General features: G+C 39.6%; 1 protein-coding gene across 2 annotated transcripts; it reads left to right on the forward strand.

The window, feature by feature from the left end:
* Window positions 1-3,704: 3,704 nt before the first annotated feature.
* On the forward strand, window positions 3,705-16,550 carry LOC104519542 (tropomyosin alpha-4 chain). Of its 2 annotated transcripts, none has more exons than XM_010170858.1 (7): window positions 3,705-3,834; window positions 5,078-5,195; window positions 5,647-5,717; window positions 5,972-6,047; window positions 7,191-7,253; window positions 7,527-7,596; window positions 15,620-16,550. In XM_010170858.1, the coding sequence occupies exons 2-7, from the start codon at window positions 5,082-5,084 to the stop codon at window positions 15,700-15,702; spliced, it is 477 nt and encodes a 158-aa protein (XP_010169160.1). In that variant the 5' UTR covers window positions 3,705-3,834; window positions 5,078-5,081; the 3' UTR covers window positions 15,703-16,550. The 2 variants fall into 2 exon arrangements, with proteins under 2 accessions (XP_010169160.1, XP_010169161.1); XM_010170859.1 differs by lacking the exon at window positions 5,972-6,047 and adding an exon at window positions 6,544-6,619.
* Window positions 16,551-23,683: the final 7,133 nt, after the last annotated feature.

Raw genomic sequence — 23,683 nt, forward strand, 5'->3', positions numbered from 1 at the left:
CCCCCGCGCCGCGCTGCGGGCGGGCGCCGCTGCTCGGGCGGGCAGGCCCGGAGCGCAGGTAAAGGGTGGGTCAGTGCAGCCCTCGGCCTGGAGCCCTGTGCTCTCCGGCTCGGTAAGCCAGGAGCTGCCTGGGGCAGGCGAGGGTGCGGTGTGCAAGTAGGCGCTGACCAACAGCAAAGCGCTGAGATGGAACGAAATTGAATTTAGGCGAGATATTTGAGATTGGGTGCTTTGTGCTAGGTTCTGAGCCAGCTTCTATGAAATTTCATTTTTTATTGTTGTTTCACAAGTGCCCGTTTTTTATTACCCCATCCGACCCAGTTCAGCCGTGGGAAGTCAGCGTGCCGACTGTTAGGAGGTTATGTGCTTGCGGCTGAACCTGGGATGGCCACGTCTGTGTGGTTGCCAACGGTACCTGAAAACGCCACAACAATGTGATCACACGGCCCTTGTCACTATACATCTGTAGTATGCTTAACTTGTCAAAACCCCTGGCTAAGGTGGGAAAGGAACAGTGGGCACGGTTTTCAGCAGAGACAACATCAGATTGGAGCAGTGCAGACTCACGTAGCAGAGGGATGTAGTTAAGGGTGGCAGTTGCAGCAAAAAGCTGATAGGGTGGTTGTTTGCCTTGCCACTGACCTTGGGCAATTCTAGCAGCTGTAACTTGAATGTTTCCTGCTATAAAATGTACAGTGTCTTTTGCGGTGATTTTAATGTTTTCAGTGGTTGGGTAAAAGAATAAATTTCTTATTCATGTTTTTTATTACAGTAGAAAAAATGGTGACTATTGGGTTTCCTTATAATAATGGAGCTTTCGGCACATTCTGGGCAGCAAGTTCAAAGGAAGAGCATTCTAATTACTTGCAGGTGATCTTCCAAAGGAGCAAAATATGGCTCCTTATGCTTGTGTAACTACTGCATTCTTGAAAATCACTTCACATAGCCGATTTTTTCAGTGAGGGATCATGTCACAGTCATTAACTTGTTTCATAAGGGTTTCTGTCTTTAAAAAACCCCTGTACTCATTTTCTAAGCTTTGTGGAGTAAAGGACACCGATTTCCCTACTTTCAGTAGCATGTATTGTTCTAAACAGCATATTAAGGGATTCCTGTTAAAATAGGAAGCTTTTCTGTTACCTTTTGTGACAGAAAGAACAACCCTAGGGGAGTGATTACAGCTGGCTGGTGAAGTCTTCCTGTTAGAGTTCAGCCACATTGCTATAAGGCTTAGGATCCACGGTTAATGTTTATCTCTTCCATGGACTTGGTTTATGCAGATGATGTGGAATTCTGCACAGTGCGTTTACGTGGGTCAGTGCTGGGGAGAATAAAGGCAGAAAACTGAAGTTGCAGGCACGTGTAGACCTCTGCCTCTTCTATTACACTGGCTGAGTATGGGGGTTTTTTTTACTGTCGCAGCTGTATTTCTGCATGCTTGAGGAGGGAGGCTTTGAGAACATTGCAGCAAGTAAGCTGAAGTGTGAATCTGACCCTTCTCTTAGTCTAATGTCTTACATGTGTAGCATGTGACCACCTAGGGTTGTTTTGGTTTTTTGTTGGGTTTTTTTTTCTTCCTGTGCAAGGTACAGATATGCAAACAATAAAGAAGCTAAAGCTGTGGCCAAAACATATCACAGCTTACAGCTTTTGATTGTTAAACCAGATTGTTGAAAGTTTCAAGACTGACTAGCAGCCGTTGCCTTAAAAAAGAATCTCTCCTGTTTTGAGTGGATGCACCTCAAGGGGCTGTAGATAATAATGTTTTCAGAATGCATTTTTCGTCTTACCTCTGGAAAACAGAATCTCTCTTACAGCAGTAATAATTAACACCTGATGGTAACCAATCCATGTCTTCACTCATTGTAAAAATATGTGGTGTATAAGTGCTGTGGCAAAAACACAGAAGGTCATATTTGTCTATTGGCTGTGGGAGTGCCCCTTACTGTCACTGGGGTTTTTTCCTTCCTTACCATATAAGGAGAGAAGTCCCGCTCCACGGAAGAATAACTTGAGCCATATAAGGCTGGTTGGTCAACCTTATTGAGTTACTGGAGCTGGAAGTAGAAACTTGAACTTTAGTCATCCTGTGTTTTCTAAGCATATTGTATGCTCTTATCATGATGAGGAGTCTTGACATGATAATAATTAACTTGTAACCTTACAAATTCCCAAAGGTAACATTTATGAAAGGTTGCTTTCTTATTCAAATCAGAATGTTCAAATTCTTACTGTTAAAAGCCAGAAGTCTGAAAATACAGGTTTGGAGTACTACTGCTTGATTACATAGCTAAAGATTTTATGTTTGGGTTAATGTGGATCTCTAAGGGTAAAGTCTCTTCTACTCCTGGTTCTACATGTCTGCTGCAAATACTTGTTAGTGTTGAAATATATATTTGCTTCCCTATTTATGTATTACTTCCAATCATTCTAGTGAGGCAATGTTACTATTATGTCAAAGGTTGTTTTACTTGTCTGATGTGTAAGTTGTGCTTGCTTGTGTTATGAACAACAAAGTTTTAGCAGTGGACAACTGTATCCAGCTGCCTCTGGTTAGTAAAAGTAACAAATAACAGCTCCTTAAACTTGTAATTAAAGAAAAAGTACCAAACCGATGCTTTAGGTATCTACTTTTGATAGAGGGTTGGTTTCCGCCCCCTGCCCTCCCCAGCTAGACATCATAGGAAATTCAAATTTGTACTTCCTCATATATAGCAAGATCGTTCAGTATTAATCAAGAGTAACTGTTATTCTTGGAAGAAATCAACTTTTTAGAATAATGACCTTTTTATATACGTTTTGTGCTTAATATCATTTTGAAATAAAGTTTAATAGTGAGGTTACTGCAAGAAGGCTGCTATAGAAATTACTCTGCAACTTAAGTAAGTGTAGGTTTGAGAATGTCAGAAGTAAAGGCTTGTAATGATGAGTTGCAAGTGTTATAGAGAAGATTAAGTGAACGGGTAACGCGAGAGGCAAACCTGGGGGAAGTTTGAGGATGGCAGTATGGGGGGGCAGAAAAAGTAGATGTTTAAAGTGATTGTTGCCTGTACCAGGGCCCGTTCTGAGATGCAACCTCCGCTGATGCCTTCTTTTGTCAGCTCTTGCACAGCTTGCCTGTAAACAAAACTTGTAGGTATTTGGGCATTTCTTAAATGTTCTCATGCTCTCTCTATGTCAACTGTCTCATTGCAAATGCAGATCTAGGTGTATTTTTGCATGTTCATGTTGACCTCTTCTTATGGAACTCAAGGAAATGTTGGGACAATTCTCATCAAAACATGGCAAAAGGTCATAAATAAAGGATATGGGATAACAGAAGAATCGGGTAATTAGGTTGTGTTGATTTGATTAAAAAAAAGAGGAGGGAAGCTATAATTGGTTAACATCTGTGAATACAATAACAGAAAGTGTTTGGAGAATGATGCATAATTCTTCCAGTGCAGTTCTTTCTAGTACAAATTGTACAGTCCTTAGTGTGTTTCATTTAAAGGAAGCGTTAACCACTTTTTCCTCTGTTCAGCAATAACCTCACAGTTCAGCAAGGGTATGTATGTCTCTGTGTGTGGGCTTTTTAGTGGATGAAGTCAGAAATTACCGGAAGTGCTGTTCAATGGCACTAGCAGGTACATGGGATAATCTTTTAGATGTGGTGGTATGTGCCTTATTATGAATTAATTTCTCTTCTTCCTGTGCTTAGGCTGAGAGCGAAGTAGCTTCTTTGAACAGACGCATCCAGCTGGTTGAGGAAGAGTTGGATCGGGCTCAGGAGCGCTTGGCCACTGCCCTGCAGAAGCTGGAGGAGGCCGAGAAGGCTGCAGATGAGAGTGAAAGGTGGGTGAGGCCGCTCTTGAACAGATCCTTATCCTTGTGACAAAGATGATAATTGCCAAGGCGTGGGTTAGGAAAATTAAACCACTCCTATGTCTCTGAACCTGTGTAATCCTTTGCCTACATGGGCTTCAGTTACAGCTTGTCTGTAGGGATGTCCAAAATTTGTAGGCTTGAATTATTTTTTGTGTCTTGGTCATAAAGATAAGATTTAAGCAAGGTAGGGCTTTTGATGTATCATGCCACAACGTAGAGAAAACTGCTTGGCACGGCCCCGACTTCTCTATTTGGATGACAATGACTTTTTGAGGGTGATGTGTATTTATGTGCTGTCTGGTGATTCTTCATTGTGGGTAGAAAAATCTCACCTGGAGACTAGCAGGGTGCTGGAAGAGGCTTTGGTTCTCCTCTTGATGAAGTTGGTACATGAAGGTGAGCAAAGAAGAGAGAGCGTAATAATGCCTTCAGATTTAGTCTGGGATTCCCAGAAGTACTGAATGTAATTTAGGAACTCAAGTTTCATGGCTTTGGAAGAACTTCTCTCTTACTTCTGCAAATTGTATTTTATATCTCCGATGGCGCATTTTATGGGGTAAGAAGCCTACGTATTCTGCAGATGTATTTCTACTTCACTAATGATGCAGCCTGTTGAAAATAAAAGCACCTGAGACTCTCAGTGTGTTGTGAAATAGTTAAGAGAATTTGGGTCAAACGTGTGGAAGGGGCAATACGCACTGTTTCCTGTTACAAAGGAGTTAAATTTTGCTTATGCAGAGCACAGAGAGCTTTAGTGCTCTAGGGCTCTGACATGGCAAAACTCATGGCAATCTGTTTGGCCCCTAAACATAACACTTGTCAGTCCTGCAAGAGTTGTAACATGCTGTTTCACGATGAATGTACAAGCACAGATGTCTTTTGTAGTCTTATTCGGTCTTCAGAAGCGAGAACCTTTATCTACCTTTCTATAAGATCAGTTTTCCTTCAATTTAAAATGAAAAAGAATAGTACAGCTGAACTGTAAGAGCTAAACAAGTTAAGTTTCCTTTCTTCCTAAGACATGCTGCTTTCCTTTGAATTTCTGAAGTGTGAATGCACAGACCTAGATCTACGATGTGAAGAATCGAGTATCTCACGTGCTTTGTTCACCTTAATACACTTGTCTGAAAGTCGCCCTCCAGTAGTAGTAGAGCTAGAGGTGAACTGGCAAGCCCTGAAACTTGCATTTCCTGTTTTTCTCATCTTTCAGAGGAATGAAGGTCATTGAAAATAGAGCCCAGAAGGATGAAGAGAAGATGGAAATCCAAGAGATCCAGCTTAAAGAAGCCAAGCACATTGCTGAAGAGGCTGACCGCAAGTATGAAGAGGTCAGTTCTTGAGTGCAGGTCATCTATTTCTAAAGCCCTTTAGGCACAGCCTGTAATTCAACACCCCCCCACACACCCCTCACTTTGCCTTTTAAGTTCAAAAGATCGCAAATACCACTCCTTGCAGCTGTGGAAGGAAAAATGGCCATGTGGATACCTCAGGGGACAAGGTGGCAGGAGATCTGTGCTCAGATTTTTGCACTAAAATGGTGGAGAGAGTGTTCCTTGGTCTCGCAGGGAGAAAAAACATATTTAAGTTGCCTTTTGGTGAATGAAAGAGAGGATTGAAAAATGTCAGATAACAAAGATTTGAATAACGAAGATGTTACATAATAAAAACTCATGTGTTGACCAAAAAATGGAAGGAGGCCCAACTCCTTGATTTGTAGGTTCTAGAAACAAGTGCTGCAGCAACGTAATATCACTGATTGTCACTTGCCTTTTCTTTTAGGTTGCTCGTAAGCTTGTGATCATTGAGAGTGACCTGGAGCGGGCTGAGGAACGTGCTGAACTATCAGAAAGGTTAGTGTTAAACTGCCCTGAGATGTTTGTGACGTGCTACAAGACAGCTGCTGTAACAGCATGAAACATTAGCAGTACACTGTGTGTTCAGCTCAAAGCTATGTTTTGCTCATTTAGTCTAATGGTTGAAATAAATGGTCAGCGCCAAAGTAAATGTGTTCATATCTGTGTGCGCGTGTGTTTTGTCACTGCATGCTGTACCTGCACACTGATTTTGTGAATGGCTTTTGTGCATTTCATGTGTTCACTAACAGCCAAGTCCGACAGCTGGAAGAACAGTTAAGAATAATGGATCAAACCTTGAAAGCATTAATGGCTGCAGAGGATAAGGTACTGATGCTAATAAACAGTTTTTAGGTTTAACTGCAACCCAAGTCTTACAGCTTCCGTAGCCAGTTAGCTCACTCAGTAGTAACAAATAAGTCCTCACTACGCTCTTTACTCTCTTTGCATCTTGCTTTGGTGGTTTTCTTTGGTCTCTTTTTTGTTTGTTTATTTATTCATTTTTATCTTTAAAACTGATCTCTTGTGCAGCCAAAAAAGAAGCTGAACTGTCTCACGTTTAAAGGCTATGTAAATATTTCTGTGTAAACCAAGGGCTATAGATAATTTCTGTCTGGTTGTCATCTTATTGTACATTTGAAATGGAATTTGGCATTGTAAAGAGTGGCTTTCTATCTATGATGGATTCAGCTGCTTTGAGGCTGTTCTTTTGCTCTGTAATTGTTTTCATTTTTCTCTATCTTTTCCCCCTGTTTTCTCCTGTTTCTTTTGCTTGACTGAATCTTCCATCCGCCCCTTTCCTGCCTTCCTTCCGAAATAACAGCAAATGTGCTGAGCTTGAAGAGGAGTTGAAAACTGTGACCAACAACCTGAAGTCGCTGGAGGCTCAGGCTGAGAAGGTAGGCTAGAGACTTACATGAGAATGTGTCCCTGAAGTTGTCATCTGGATTGGCCTGTGGGTTGTTTTGTTTTTGTTTTTTTTTTTGTATGCTGGTTGCTTTGCAGCGTTTCAGCAAGGCCATTGGCAGTAGAAGCGTTTGGACTACTGCTCAATTCATATTTGGCTCTTACCGGAACCTAGCATTCCTTCTAGTTCCAAATAGGTCAGTATTATTTGACCACATGTTCTGTTAAGTAGTCTGACAGGATTAAATAGTATTTATAAAATGTCCTTCAAAATGGCACTTGTGTGCTAACATGAAATTTCTCCAAATGCCTCTCCTTTTTAAAACTGAAGTGCTGATTTTGACTCAGAAGTTCCCACTGCATAGCACTGGAATATAACTCAAGGAAAGTTTGACTCTTGTAATAAACTGTATTACTGCAGTCTGGTAAGTGGAATTGATTTAGTTATACCCATATTAATTTATTTTATACAGTTGATCTATGAGAAGAGAATCTTGGATGTGGGTTTTTTTTGTATATTTAGAATACCTGGTCTAATATGAGTGATCCTCTTTCTAATTACAGTACTCACAGAAGGAAGACAAATATGAAGAGGAGATTAAAGTCCTGACTGACAAACTGAAGGAGGTAAAATTAAGGCTGTTCTTAACAGCAGATTTTCCAATACAACTTTGATTCTTTTACTATAAACACTCTCTTGATGCTTTAGGGATTAACATATCATTTAAGGCCGAACATGACATTTTGGAGACAGTTCAGTGTTAAATGTCTCTCATAATAATTAGTATCATCTCATTATTTGCCTCTTCTCATTGTACTTTTTTCCATATTTGAATTATTACTCCTCTGTAAGTACTATGTGTGTGTTTCTTAAACACACTGTCTTTGTCTTGACTTCAGGCTGAGACTCGTGCTGAATTTGCTGAGAGGTCAGTAACCAAGCTGGAGAAGAGCATCGATGACCTAGAAGGTATGGGGTTTTATTTTGCTCACTTACTATAGAAATATAGATCTCTTACTCTCCTGTTGTTTGTTTGTTCAGATTTTTTTTCAAGTACCTAATTCTACTCTCCAAATTTGTTCTGCTTATATAAATGGGTCTGCCTAAAGAGTAAAATAGGCAAAATGTTTTCCACTTGAAATGTATCAATAATTTAAATGCTTTAGGTGAACAGTGTTTTGCTCTTGCCTGTTCCTTTTTCTGTCATGTTTTCAAGACTCCTTTCATTTTTTTGCTTTATACTCTGCTACTTTGAGGTGTATAAATATATAGGGTAAATTATTAGATGATAAGTATTATTATCTTACTAAAAAGCTGATGAAGAGCTGTGTTATGTTTGCAATAATCAGGAAAAAGCGAGCTAGCCTAATGTATTACTGCAATAAGTGTGGGTCACGGCAGGCATTTTGTGACATAGACCAGTTGTTTTTCAGTAAAGCTAATGGATTGCATACATAATCAGAAGGATAGCTTATTTAACTTCTGAGAGTTTGTTTTAAGGTTTTGATATAATTTTCAGAATTGCAGTAGAATAGTAGAATGTCCTTTCTCCCTCTGGAGGAAATAATTTAGTGCTTTGTAATTAAAAGTTACATGGAGTTTACTATTTAGATATGTTACACTAGGTCTAGGATCTTAAGAAGTGTGATTGCTTGGCATGGCAGGCTGACTTCTGTGTAAAGGATATGAAATATCTAGGTAGCTGCTGAAAATTTATGATCACTGACTCAGGAAGGAAGCAGAGAAGAAAGATAAGTGTTTAGAAGGAACAAAAATTGCTGTAAGAAACGGAGTTTGTTATCACACAAACCAGAGGGGTTTAAAAAAAAAAAAAAGGGGGGGGGGGTAGAAAATAAAAATTTGCATCCTCCTTGAGCCTTTCTCCCTAACTACTGAGTGTCCTCCTAATGTGCATCAAACAAAAATCCAGGGCAGCAAAACACAGATTTTTCTTCCCTCCTTGTAGGTTTTTTTCCTTAATTTTCTCTATATCACAGGTTGCCCCACTGGCAGTGCATTTAATGAACTTGTCACATAAAATTATTAGTTGTTGCTTTTTTTTTATTCTTCTCTAATTTTGTCATTTTTGTTTTGTCTGTCGCAACACCTCTTTCTGTGTGCTCTTCCCCCTTCCTACGGCTTCTGGATGGTATCCCATGCCACCACCTTCACCTTCCATCCCGTGATCACACTCCATTTCCTTGCACACCTCTGCCTTCTCTTGGGGGAATGTTAGATGAGCTATATGCTCAGAAACTGAAGTACAAAGCCATCAGTGAGGAGCTGGACCACGCTCTCAATGATATGACTTCCATGTAAATGCCTTCCCAGCTTGTGCCTCCACCCGCTTCCCTGCCCTCACTGATTGCGCGGTTCCGGCCTTGTGAAATTATACTCCCTCTGTAGCGGGAGACGCATTCCTTTAGTGAGACTAGGTGTACAAAATACCATGAACAATTTCTTTACTGTGGCAAAGTGTGGGTGAGTGTTGTGCCTAGCCTGGTAAATACTCATGGTGATTTTGTAAGCTCCCTAATAAGCTTGTGTTTACTCTTTTATTCTGTCTCTGCAATCCTTGTGTCTTGGGGTTGCCCTTTGTTTGCGTTTATCCTTTCAGCTCACCTCTGTTCAAGCGTTGTCTACCAGGCCCATCGCATTCAATTTACCAATTAAAATTGCCTCGGTACACGTTTCATTCAGAGTGTATTCTTCTGCTGTCACAGGTTTTCCCTGGCAAAATTCCTGCAAAGGTTTCAGAGATATTCAGGTTTATCTGTATTCTCTATTAATGACTGTGGAAAGTGTTCATCTAAATTTCCTTAACTGCTCTGAAAATTTTGGCTGTTATTACTAAATTACAAGTGTGGAAATTGATTTAAAATACTTTGTCACTTAAACCCCTAAATGTGGCAATTGGATTTTAGATTCCTTCTGCGTATTTTGTGGAGGGCAGTAGTAATTTAATTTGCATATACCAAAAAATGTGGTAATATCAACTTTAGTTATAAAGAGAAAAATAAGAGTGTATTAGGTGGCAGGAAAAAAGCGGGAGAGTGTATCAGTTGTAAGGTGTGACTAGTCCATGCAGTATTTGATACCAACTGACTCTTCTTCCATCAGCCTAAAACTCTGAACAGAGGTCAGCTATGCTAAATCCACCTTCCCATGCTCATACCTTTCACATGCATGAACCCTGTACAATTGACATGGGAAAGAGGAAGAGTTGTGGCTCTCAAATGCTTGGGAAGTGTGATGTTCAGTCCCAGCATTTCTTTTTGGAAGCTAGCATGTTTTCAACAAGGCATGAGCTTTCCTCAGAGCTTGAAATGTATTTTGCATGCACCCATATTTTACATGTTTTTTCTTTGCTTTTTTTTCATCCCTATATCTGTTCATTACTTCTCTCCCTCTCCCAACTTCTCAGTTGGGGTCTAATGTTTTCTGGTTTGTATGCATTGATTTTTTTTTTTTTTTAATTCCCTCCACCCCTGCCTCCCCCAACATATGCTTTTGCTCAGTGGCTTATCAAGCAAATGTATTTCTTTTTTTTTTTTCCTCCTTCTCTGTACACAGAGATTACAGTATTTCTTCAACTGTGATATTTCTAAATGGAAAACAGACTCTAAAATGTACTCTGCCAGTACATAAGGACATTACTGTAGCGTTCCAGTCCCAGCATGATTTGGTGTTTCTCTAGTAGTCATCGCGGCATGCTGGGCTCTGCTGTGCTGTTGCTGCTTTTTTGGAAGTCTTTACTGCATCTTTATTATTTCCTACCTTATCTCACTTTTTCTTTTCATGCAGATAATTTTCTTTGCTTCATTTCTCCAAAGACATCTTCATCGGGTTGGATAAAACATCTTTCCAAGCTTTGGATGTTTCATGGGTTCATTGTCCTGTCTTCTCGCTTAGTTGACTCTATTCCTCTAGCACCTGTCTCAGAACATGCTGTGTTTTTGCTCTCCTGTACAGAAATTCTACATCTCTCAATGTAAAATAAACATCCCAGCTGTATCCCTTTTGCTATTCCCTTGCCTTTTATTTATTTAAATAACTATTTCAGTTATTAATAAAAATTGCACCTTTTTTTTTTTTTTTGCATTAGGGATTTAATTTTTTTGTGTGTTTCCATTTTTTTTCTGCAAACACTTTTGTCTGGATGTTGACAGTGCAAAGCCAGTGATAGTCTATTGGGTGAGAATACATACTACTCTTGGTATTTTGAGGTCAAACTGACCAGTTATGGTCTTAGTCTTTCTCAAAATCTGATGCAGAAAAAAATGACAAATAGATGTAATGGGAATTCTTTCAGTTGTTATTGTTAGGCCAAAATCTGCAAGGACACTAATTCCTTGGGGTCACTTGGTCATGGGAGCATAACTGAGAGAGCAACTAAGTCCTTGACACCAGATTTTTCACTTTAAAGTCTGACATTGTCCCCTAGCTTGATGCTGAAGACTTCCTGTCTTCATATAAATGTGTGTGTTATTTAACTTGAATATTTGCGACTGATTTAAAGGGGCAATTTAAAAAACTTTAAATTATTTTTTCCACCCAAAAATAGTCCTTTAAATGTCTTGCAAAAAAACTGTCTCCTTTTTCACACCTCTATTGCTCAGTAAAGATGTTGCTTGCTAACTTTTACTTTTTTTTTTTTTAATATACTTCTCTTGACTGACATGATAGGATTGGAAGTTCAGCAGTGAGATTTCAGTAGCTTTCCACTTTCATGCTTAGCTCAAGGCTTGTGAGTTTGAATTGCAAACTCATGACAAATGTTTTGGAATGCGAGCAGAAAAACTCTCATCATTACACAAATAATGAAATTATTCTGCTGCAAAATGAAACAAAGATTTCAGTTTTAAAAACCTAAACATTGACTTTCAGCTGATTTGGCAGTGCTTAATTAAGGATGAAGCATTAAATACTGACACCTTCCTTTTTTGTACTGTTATTTGCAACTAGAGAGTTTATTGCATTTTTTTAACTTCATTTTCTTCACAATGAAATAAGTTTTTTTCCAGGTCACATCAAAGTGAAGCAGTTTAAACTGTATTGATTTCTGATTATGCCTGTCACTGTATATATTGCTAAATTTTCTAAGTCACCACAACTAAATAAACTCATCATAGTGTAGCTGAGTTTTAGTTTTTAGCTTGTAGAATAATGTAAATTTGGCTTTCTGGTTCAACTTCAAGATTATTCAGCAGTGCAGTCTAGGCTATATTTCCTCCCCTCCCCAAAACCTGTTTTCCAAATAAGGCTTGCAAATGGATGCATTGTCTTCCCCCCTTCCATCCTCAGATAACTTTGTCTCATGCCAGTTTTTTATTCCATGACACATATCCTAGTACTACTGGCTACAGGGAGAAGTGCAAGTACAGGATATGTATCAGCAGCCACAGACAGCCCAGATAATAAAGTTCAATAAGTTACTACTCATCAATTGCAATACAGTAAGGGGGTTTATGCACTATATATAGTTCAACTGAAAAGTAAAATGTTTAATGTGAAGGTTAACCAAATATAATGGGATGAGCATTTGCAAAATGACTGAAGCTAATGTGGTTAACTTCACAAATGCAAGAGTTATGGGGAATGTGGTTCAGCTGTTAATTGTCGCCTAGGCCAGAGTAACTTACACTACAGCAACTCCAGCCCCTTAGTCTATTGTATGTTTTGGTTTATTGTGTCAGCAGTGTTGTTTTTCCTCTCAATTCTTTGCAATACTGTTGTTGCTTAAGAGAAGTAAAAAAAGCAAAATCCAATGTAGGAACCTGGTAATTTTTAACAAAGTAATTTTGAATGTCAGTATTAAATCTTCACTTTTCATTCAAACACACATAATCAGCAATCTGCACCATAGGGTGATGAACTGCTGGGCAGAGTACTGGAAATGGGCAGTGCAATGCAGATAGCCAGGTAGCTGTATACGGAATTCCTGGCTGGCCCTGCTGCACTGATCTTGATTCCACGGAGCTGTTGTGGTTTCTCACCATAGCGCATTTCAGCACTCTTGTCACTGTTGGATGTGACCTGACCTGTACATCCCACAGGGTCTGGCCCTGTGTAGCTAGTCGTGTACATGAGGCTTGTTCACGGGAATGCAGGGCTGGCTCTTATGTCCCATTTGCCTGGGCTCTCTGCAGTGCTGAGGCTGAGCTTCACTGGGTCCACAGCAGAGACTGAGCTCCCTTCTTGGCCTAATGTGGCTGCCCTTGGTAAATTTACCCCTGTGGAAAATTGCAACCCAGACAGACTGCCTGTGGGTAATCAAGGGCTGACTGTACGCTTGGTAAATGCTTTCCATACTTTACCTGTAGGGTTTTAGTCTCTTTTTGGATGCTGGGATATACTGTAAATCTCTGCCTCAATTAAAGAGAGGAGTTTTCTGTGATGAAGGTAAGCATCAAGTGCTTAGTTCAAATTATGTTGTCATGTTTGAATAACAACTAAATACACTTTGCCAAACAAAGTGGAACTGGTTACTCTGAGGTTTCAGTGTTTTTTACACGTATAGTGACATTAATAAGAGAGATTCCGATAAGAGAGAAAAGACCCAATTGTTACCAGTCTAGGACCAGAGCTCTGAAATGTGCCCGGGTTTTATTGAGCTGGTTGTTGGTGTTTGGGCTGGGGAGGAAGCTGTGAGGAGTTGCCTCTCACTGCACAAGTATGTCCTACAGACCAGCTTCACTCCACAGCTTTGCCATTGCTGTGTCCAGAGCCTGCAGGGGAAGAGGATTTCTGTGGAAGCTGTTAGGAAGCTTGTGGAAAGAATCAGAAACAGTCATTTCCTGTAGGAGAATAATCTGGGATCAAGAGGTCAGGAGTGCAGTTTGAATTTAGGCTATTGAGAAGAATATGGACAATCTGAGAAAACAAGACAGTCAAAAGCCACTGTGGAACGTTCTTTTCACTCTGCAGAACAACTCGACTAAATGCACTGTCGCAGCGTAGCCATGGCCATTCTCTTTGACCATGAACTGTCCTTTTTGTTTGCTGTATTTGAGCAACACAGGTTTTCATGCTTCCATTTCATTTTCACCGAATGTTTGGGTTTGTTTTCTTACAAAGTACAACTGGACAATTTGAAGGTATCAAAGTATGTTGATACCTGTAACAGAAGTGTGTTTCCCTACCGAAAATAACATTTCAGCTGTCAGATTTCCCAGGAGAGGAGCATGGGCTAGTGGGAGTTGACTACTAGGATCTCTCCTGCTGTTACTTAACCTGGTTGTGATGCAGCTGCTTTCCCTTCATTGATAGATGAGGTTCTACCACGTCCTGAAAATGGCACTCATAAAACAAATATTCCACACACTGTATGTTAAGATTAAAGCAGGACTTGCTGGTTCTAGGAATACAGCTGCAGTTCTCCTATTTCTCTTCCCACTTACCTGTTTCGCAGCTGTTCCCCATAACAGGAGACTTAGCCAGTTCTTTATAGGTTGTAATAGCTGTTCCTTGGAGTAGCTCTTTAATTACTAGAGTCCTAGAAATAAAGGTAAAATGTTTCTCTGTATGTTACTGAACTGTCTGTGGTGTGATCAGTTTCTTTATTAACTCTTACTTAACTGTTTTCTCTGTCTAATCTGTCTTCATTCTGCCTCTTTTTTCCCTTCTAACCTGCTTGCTGCCTGTACAGACCAACTCTACCATCAACTTGAGCAAAACAGTCGCCTAACTAATGAACTAAAGCTGGCATTGAATGAGGATTAAACTTTAGTTTGACTATATTGTTAACTTGTTTAAAAACTGCTTCTTCTAAATTTCCTTAAGAATGAATCAGTAAATGTAGAAATAAGCAAGAAACCTAGAAATTTATTTTTTAAGGCCATTGATTCTGTGATAAATTAATGGATTAAAGTCTCAGTTTCCATTGGAAAAATATGAAAATGCTTCTTCTGGATGAGGCTTTTTATTATCTGTATGCATACCTACTTTGGAGGAGCAGTAAGCTCTTTGGCTGTGCAATAGATCTAACAGTATCCAGAAAGTAACAGCCTGCTTTGTAGAGAGGCAGTCGGTTTACCTGACATCATGAATTTGCCCCAAGATTTACTAGAACGTGGACAAGAGAAAAATGTTCACAAAGATTCATATTTCCATATTTCAAAACCGACATAAAGGATACTTAGAGCTGTTTTGTTATTTGGAGACTTTAACGCAATAATTTTGTGTTACTATGAATTAGGCTTGTATTTGACTTTAAAAAAAAAAAAAAATAACACCCCCTCCAAAAAAAACCCCAAAACACCCACAAAAACCTAGGAATGGGAGCTCCATCTGAAAATACCTGGTCAGTTTAAAGGTATGCTTGTATTAGTATGAAGTTACTATTACTGGATTCTGATAGGATACAGCTCTAGAACATTTATTGTATCAAATAAGTGTGTTAAATGACTGTCCTATAAAAGTGTGCATGCAACATAAAGCTACTAATTTTGATTTTATTTATTTTCTAGAAGAAATAAATTGCTTAAAGGTCACTTCACTGAAGAAGTTATCAGTTTTAATTTTTTTGTTCTTTGCAAGTTCTGAATTACATGAAACTTAAAGTATGGATCTGCAAAGAACTTAATTATTTTCTTTATTTACTACTTTAAAAAACAAACAAACAAACAAACCACTAAACCAAGCAAACAAAAAAAAAAACCCAAACCACAAAAGAAACCAAAACATTCACCATCCCACATTCCTGCAAGCAAAGAGCTTCCAGAATGTGCAAGAATTGTGTCTTTGTTGGCAGTGCATTTTCTTAACAAATGCAGCTGTTAACAGTTCTAAACTCGCATAACTTGCTGTTTGTTTTATTGATTTGGAATTCTCTCTAGTTGCATTGTCTAGGGACATTGGTATTTATGAGCATGCACATTTCTTAACTTTCTAAACCCTCCAATAGAAATGATGATTGCATGCCTTCATGTTCTGAGAATCATTGTATCCAAAGAACTGCTATTCACGTTTTAATTTTCTAATCCCACAACAGAGAAAGTGGCGCATGCCAAAGAAGAAAACCTTAGTATGCATCAGATGCTGGATCAAACTTTACTGGAGTTAAACAACATGTGAAAACCTTCTTAGCAGCAACCACATTATTTGTTTTATTATTTTACACCTGCTTGCCGTGAAACCCCATAAACTTGTCTTTATTTTAGTTTCACCATAGTCACAAGAACGTCTGCTAAATTATCAGGCAGGGGTCAGGGAAACACCAAAATGGGCAAGCCATATGCGGGTTAAGCTATATTACATTATGGTTTAAGTGTGCCATTTCCCAACAAAAATGTTACCTACACTTTGTAGAGAGTTCAGCAATTCAGCATGCTTAGTCTTTCGAAGAATCCTGGCTGTGGCAGAAAGCGTCCCACCTCAAGTGCCAACTACAATTTTTAACAAGAAGAATGATTCATGTTCAAGAGAGATCAGGTGGAAATGGTGCTATTTTGAAAAAAAGGTTCTACTGGAGTCTTTTGTTTAATATCAGACAAGTCAGGAGTTGTCCACCACAGTAATTTATTTTTATGAAAATTTTATTGACCTATGAGGATTTGGACTTTCTGTGCCTTCTAATTCAATAAAATGAAGGTATGTAAGCAACAGAGAAAAGTGAAGGCTTCTGGAGGGTTTTAAATTGTGTTCTTGCAACTCAATACAGAAGTGTAGGTCAGCATTTCACCTTGAGTATTCATTCGATTGTATTTTTCATGTTGAAATGAAAGGTTCAATAAATTCAGGAGAAAACATAAATTTGGAACAGATTGTTTTAAAATGTATTTTATTTGTGTGGATTTTGGGGAGGGGGAGGAATTTATAAACCGATATTCGCCTCACTTTTTTCACACTTTCTTTGAGCAGTTTTAAAAGTATACCTGTATGTAAACATTGTATAATGATATGGAATAAAATGCACATTTTAGGACATTTTTTAAATTTTGCTGTCCTGTGATTTGTTTTTCATCACCTTAGCTTTCTGTGTATTGCTGTGTAAAATACGCACGTGTGCAGTGTCTCTCATTGGGATACACTGTTAATACATTGGCTTTCAGTCTCTTCAGTGCTGTTAGGCTAATGTATAAAAATGGAGTGAAATGCAGTGGTCTGGACTGATGTGGATGTGCAGCTGGTAAGAGGGGCCTCTCTGAGGGCCATATTGCAGGAACCTGTCTCCATCACTTGAATCTATTCCCAGGTGCGCGCAGAATGCAGCTATCCCCTAATGGATTATAAAGCTGTCCAAAAGTATTCATTGTTGACCAAATGTTTTCAGTAAGATCATTGCAGAACTCACACAGGCTTCTGTAGGAAATGATCCCTAAAGGCCATGCTTTTGGAAACAGTACCATGCATTGGTGTATCTTACCTATTAATTTGTGTTAATTCACTTTGATACATTGACGAACCTTCCAAAATGATGTGCCAAGTTCATGAGAGATCCTTTCACACAACTTTTCACTACTGCTTGCTAATTTCTACATGTGTAGGTATCTTAATATTTGAGTTACAATGTCAATGACCAACTTCAGAACTTCAAAAATAATTCTTATTCCTTCTTTTTCTATAGTATATTGCTGCAAGCTGATGCTGTCCATCCTTCTAGCAGCAAGGAGCTCAGTAGGAGACAGGTACAGATAACCTTCCAGATTATCAAATAATCTCCATTAGTGGACCCTTAGCAAGCAACTGAAAACAAGTTACTTTCTCAGCAGCTGTTGTAGTGGTGAAAGGGTGAAGTAATTGGGTGAAAAGGGAGTCAGGGAGGGAAGATGTACTGGCTTTTTTGATTGAGTTACAAAGGGGAGAACTTGGCAACATTACAAGCTTTGCTGTGATTCAGTGGTTGCTGCCAAGTCATCCTGAATGGAAAGGATGAGATCCCTGGCTTCATGTTTCCCTTTTAGTGTTTTTGGGAAGCAGAATATATGTTACAAGGTTCCTACAGTGCCTTCAGCTTGTACTGGAGGCTGACAGTGTAAAGCTCCAAATAACAGTTGTGCAGAGGTAAGTTACTCTAATCTCTTCCTCCTTCCTTAGTGCAAGGATGAAACGTCAGGTAACTGTGCTCCAAGAGCTGACACCTCCATGTGTTCATGGCTTTGAGTGGTGCTGCTGCAGTCAGTAGGGCTGCTTCCAGTAGGAAGTCCTGTGCTGGCTTGTAGTTTGTAGGGTAGGGCCCAAGGCCACCCAGAGTCGGAGGCTGTGCTGGGAACTGAACAGAGGAGTTCCTGGCACTTGGCCATGAGTCTTACACAGCTGAGTGTGCTGCCTGCTCCATTGGATTGCTTTGTGGTCCCATGGTCTGTGCCTGGGTCCTGAACAATGTGTCTGAGTGAGATCAGATGCTTTGTTTGCTGCTTAAAATCACTTACTTGGCAGGAGACCGCAGACTGCCTTGTGGTTTGAGAATCTGAATTCGTCTCTTACTGTGTGTACGGGTAAGGAGAAGGCTGTGGTTTTAATGTCTCTTAATGAGATCATGTCACCATTAATGGGCCAAGCATGTGCAAGCAAGGAGATAAGAATTAAACTGAAAAAAGTCTATTGGAGAATAGACTTCCCTGAAGTGCACTGTTGCAGATGCATCTGCAAAGCTTCATAATGGATAAATAAAAAGCTTTCCAGTTCTGAGGAGAGGTGAAGGGAGCGGTGAACATAATAGTGAATCACACCAAGTGGCTTTTTTTTTTGCCGAGTAGGAATAGGTGCTTAAATAGGTATATGGGTGTATTTTCTGCAGCAGGAAAAGCTGTTTCTACCGTGTGTCATAAGCCACTACTCATGTATTCTTTGCATGCATTCCTTGTGCCTAATGACGCAAAACTCAGTGAAGCTAGAATGCATTGGCTTATAAAAATAAATAAATTGGGCTCTGATTTAACCACATTCCAAACAAATGTGAATTTCTCCCTCTTGAAGCTACTTTGCCCAAAATCTTAACTCTAAATTAAATTTGTTAAATAACAGAACCCCACATCATTCAGCATTCCTCAAGATGTGTGTCTTGGTTTGGAGAGCTACTCACCCTTTTCTTCAATGCAAAAACATATTTGGCAGTTTGAAATATACCATTATTGTGCAGCCATGCTATGCAATTGTCTCAGTTGTTTTGTGAGTTGTCCTCTCTCAGTGAAATGGGTAGTACTGAGAGGACCGGAACTGGCAAAACCTGCCCTGTTGCAGATTCATGTCTCGAGGTTGGCTGTAAACTTGCAATGATTTTTTTTCCAGATACTGAGACATTTGTGTTGTCTCTTGTTCTCTTGTGGGATTTCTCTGATGTCTAATAGTATGCAAGGCATGCTGCAGGGTGTGCCTTTCCTTCTATCAGGCCGCTCGTAGGCATGCTCTTTCTATCATAATGGTTCCTTATGTTCACAAAACTTGCAGAAACCTAGTTTTCCCTTTAGAGTTCTATGTGGTCAAAACTAGTCAGTCAGTTCAAGAGTTACTGAATGGGATGAATGACAAAGATAAGAATGACATAGAAGTCCCTTTAAGAAACAAGGCTAAAGCAGTAGCCCGCAGATACCTATATTTCAGAGCTGTAGTACCTGAGAGAGAAATCTGAATTTGTAAGGTATTATGCATATTAACCAATTTCTGCTGTCGTTGATCCAGAATTGATCTGTCATTCTAACCGACTCTGGATTAAGTTGGCAAATTTCACTCTACTATTGCAGGAATATCTATTACACTGGGCTGTCTATGACTGCTGTAATGTCTGTTACTGGCAGCAAATAAAGTGATTAGCCAACTAAAACATGATCTGCTTCTTGGAATTACTCATTTCATCATTGTTGTTTCCATTTTTTGCCCTGAGATTCAAACAGAAATGTCAAGGAAGAGTCTCTGTGATCTGTCTCAGCCAAAGCTCATGGCAAATGGGTTTCTTTGGATAAAACCTGCAAAGGCCTAACATCTAGTGATAGTTGTCTGTGCCACTGAGGAAAATGATGCAGGTCTGGTGTCTCTACAGTAGAATTGTGAAAGAATAATCAGGAAGATGAAACTGCAAAGCTCTGGTATGGTAAATTGTTTTAACTTGCTTAGGACACATTGGCATTGCTATTAACGTTGAGATCTATATGAGTTTCCAGTTTAAAAATAGAGGATTTCTTTGCAGGTTCACCAATAGTTTGCGTGTTTCTCTTGATAAAAATACTAGTTGGAGAAACAGTCTGGGAAAATGCTTCAAAATCTTTCCTGAATTACAGTTTTCTGTAGCCAGCAAGGAGGAGCCTGCCAGACTTTTTTTCCACTTAATCTGGATTGCTGTACTACTTCCTTATTTTTTGTACACACACAGACTATAAAATAGGCTAAGGGGATGATGTAATTTGTGCAAGCTGTCCAGGAAAAAAACAAACAAACAAAACCCCCCCCAAAAAAACGCACCTAGCAGATAAACTAGGTGAGAAAGCAGCTAAAGGGAAATTATAAGATACAATTGCACATGGAGGCTGAAGGCCAGTCGGAAGGGTATAGGCAGCATGAAGGTGATCTGCAAAAGCAAGAACCTTCACCCTCTAGATGCTGCTGTGTAGTTATGCCTTGTCCAGCTCCTGTAGCCTCCAGTTGTGTTCCTGCAGCCACCCCATTCCTCTGCCACAGAGGAAGGTGGCTGGCAAAGTCCAGGTAGCAGCAAATGTTTTGTCACCCCTCATCTACGTTTATGGTACAATATGCAGGGGTTTTTCCTGTAAAAATCAATTAAAATCCTTTCTCTCAGTGATTCTCAACACACTGGCAGAATCTGGGTTAAATTTCTATATGCTAGGGCTTTATTATCAATTACCTTAACCAGGAAATCATGACACTTCAAAAGACAAAACCACCATTTATTGCTGCTTTTCAGCAGTTGGCAAACCTGTAGCAAATGTGTTTGTGCTTTTATTGCGTTCACATGCAGCCATGTCTGAATGCAAGGCATTTCCTGGAGATTAACAACTGGGTGGGAAGGATTGTGGATACACGAGGCAACCCAAGGGACCCAAACTGGTTGTTAATCCACGGGAGGCACTCGGTGCTGAGGCTTACTGTTTTACATTGAATAAGAAGCACGTGAGCCTGTATGTCTCTGTGGAGAAGAAGCAGAGATTATTGCCATTTTGAGCAATGAAGCTATTGACTCCTCCCTCTGCTTCCCCATCCGTGTGTGTGCTGCTTGCATTAGGAACACTACAGCTAGCAAAAGAACTGATAGGAAGGGTTTACTCTGAATCCATTATTTTTGTGAATCACATGCTATTAACAGTTTGGATTTAATTAAGGAAAATCAATAAAATCCAAGTTCAAATCGAGTGCAGTCTATATAGGGGTTTGTGTTGTTTTAGCTAAGCTGTTTTAAAGAAGGCTGTTTTACCAAACCCCACAAGTGCACGCACAACTTTGGCCGCACACATACGCAGTGTGTACAGCTAAGGCCTGCCTGTTTGACTAAGCCTTAGTCAAACAAACAGTTCCATTAGAGCAAAGTCTCAGTGTTGTAGAATTGAGCTTTATAGAGTCATTGCACAATAAGAAGTTCTCTCTTGTGTCAAAGCTGCTGGGTCGTTAGCTGCTGTGACATTTGGTATGTAGGTTTAAAAACCAGAGGATTGCAATGCTGTATTTGTTTCTAAAGAAAGAGAGTGATGTTCAAAGGCACTGAGCAGTTCTTTTTGATCTGAGTAGGACACCTGCATACTGTATTAAAGGTGGGAGATAACAGAATCCCTATTTAAACTACAGTAAAACCAGTAGGCTCTGAAATCTGTTTTCCCAGTTCCTCTTTTCTCCATGTCTGTTTTGTCTTTGAAGCAATAATGAAGAAACTACTTCCTCCACTGCAGTCACTTTGTTTCAACTATAGGTACATTTCTCAGACAACATGGGGATTTCTCTGAAGTTTTCTATTTTATTTTCCTGTTTGAGAATTTACAAGACCCCAGCTGTCCATTATAAGAAATGGGTTTGGTTTTTTTTACTCACACCTGTTGTTTAAATTTGACAGGCACCAAATCAAGTATGAACTTGTTAGCTTTCATTACACCACTTGGAAAAAATGTTGTCATCCATTAAGTAGAGCACAGCTTTCCCTCCAGCATCAGTACACCTTGAGCTTGATTCTCTTCTGATGCATACATCAGTATCTTGCTTACCTTTGCACTACAAGATTGTTTTTATTGAAGATGAAGGGATTAAAAGAATCCAAGCTGAATGGCAAACATTAAGATGAGTATGCAGGTAGTAAAAGTGTTCTACTGAGTAATGCTAGTCACACTAAAGTAGAACTGTGAGTTAAGTGTGTGTATGTGTACCTGACATACACTGCTATACACCACAAAGTATATATAATATCTAAAACAGGGAAATTACTTTGGTGTGGTTCAAGGTCTTATTTTACATGCATGGAAAGGGGATAGAGTGAAATCCCTTTTTGCTGATCTGCGTAGCATACAGTAATTGTGCACTTACACATCTTTAGAGAGACTCAAGTTGGGGACAATAATACAAAGCAAAGGAATGGAGTTTGTAGTATGCATGGACTCACTCTCATAAGAATACGCAAGCCCAGTGCCAAATGCCTCCACCCAAATATCCGAGATGTTACTAATTTGCTAAGAGGCCTTTTCCTGTTTTTTTACTAGCCTGTGCAGTTTCTCAAGCTGTGTTCAGTTCTCACGAAGAGCACTTTTAGTGACACAGAACATGTCTGCAGATCGAAATGAAGGTGTAATTGCAGCACAGGTAGGTGAAACCACACTAGAATGGATAGTCATAGCAGTGAATGTGTGGAAAACAGGCTGGCAATCCAGCATAGCTGGATGAGTATTTGGTGTGAACTGCAGAGAAGCATTTGCTTATGACAATAGTTACCAGTAAAAACACATACTGGAGCTTCAAGTAATGTTGAATGGTTTGGGAAAATGGCTAGAGGAATAGATACTGAGAAGGATCTAGAGTCTTCTATCTAGAAGAACAGATAAAGACAGTAAATGCACATGAGGACTGTATTCTTCACACACAGGTATGCCTGAAGATTCATATACAAAATCTGGAAACACATTTTTCCTCTTGCTACTGTATCTGTCAAACCAAATGTGCTGTTGTTTTTCTTCCTGACTTGTAGACAGCTAGCTGTGGAAGTGGCACTCGACCCTGGTACTTCAGAATGACTGAATCCAGTTGCCTGGTCTGCTTTTCTCCCGAGTAAGTCAGTCAGTGTCAGGCAGTCAGAGTTCTCACTGCCACATTTCTTGACACACGGTCGTCTGGGACTTTTCATTTCATTGAGCTTTAGGTTTTGGGGAAAAAGGGTGGAAAGAGAGGTAGTTATCACCCAATTATGAGGAGCTCTTCCTAGAGCAAGCCGGCAAGCTTTCCAAAGTGCCTGCACTTCGGAATTGTATCTTTGAGCTTCAGAATTATACCTTATGGTTAATATGCTTAATCTTTCAGGTGTTTTACACCTTCTGTGATTTGTTACTTTCCTTTGAAGCAACATACTACAGTCTGAGAAGATATACTTGGAAAAGTCAGACACTGATGCTGCCTGTTCAGGAAAAACAGGAAATAATTCTGTATACTTGGGGTTTTTTTCTTTTTTTTTGGGGGGGGGTGGTGGTTTTCTTTTTTTTTACACTGATGTATTTCACAAACGTTCCTTCATTACTTACTTTCAGCTGGTGACAATTATTTTTCCTCCAAGTCCCAAGAGGTTTAAAGTAGGCCCTGAATTTAAAGTAGGAGGAAATCACTGCTGAGAAACTGGAGTTTCAAAACTCGTGGTTTTGCAAAGAAGAAAAAGAAATGTGTGTGCCCTCTGGCTGGTCTATAACCACAGCATGATCTTTTCAGCATTCCTTTCCCTGACATGCAAAATATTTCTCAAACTCCCATCCTGTTGTTTCTAGGACCTGTGTCAGGCTGCATGCAACTTGTAAAACTAAGGCAGTAACAATGTGGCACTATAAAACTCAAATTCTAAAAAATCCCCAGGGGACTCATCCTGAGTACACGGGGAAAGTGGAGTAAATTAAGGAGTGTTATCTTCCTTTTATGGTGTGTGTGT

Source organism: Antrostomus carolinensis, unplaced genomic scaffold (assembly GCF_000700745.2).
Source record: "Antrostomus carolinensis isolate BGI_N321 unplaced genomic scaffold, ASM70074v2 scaffold20746, whole genome shotgun sequence".
Taxonomy (NCBI): Eukaryota; Metazoa; Chordata; class Aves; order Caprimulgiformes; family Caprimulgidae; genus Antrostomus; species Antrostomus carolinensis.

What these genes read in the sequence shown, in the direction of transcription:
- LOC104519542 (XM_010170858.1), top strand. Translation starts at nt 5,082, where the DNA reads ATGAAGGTCATTGAAAATAGAGCCCAGAAGGATGAAGAGAAGATGGAA. An exon ending in TAATGGCTGCAGAGGATAAG is followed by an intron (nt 6,048 to 7,190) that starts GTACTGATGCTA and finishes TTCTAATTACAG; the next exon opens with TACTCACAGAAGGAAGACAA. An exon ending in GAGCATCGATGACCTAGAAG is followed by an intron (nt 7,597 to 15,619) that starts GTATGGGGTTTT and finishes ATCCCACAACAG; the next exon opens with AGAAAGTGGCGCATGCCAAA.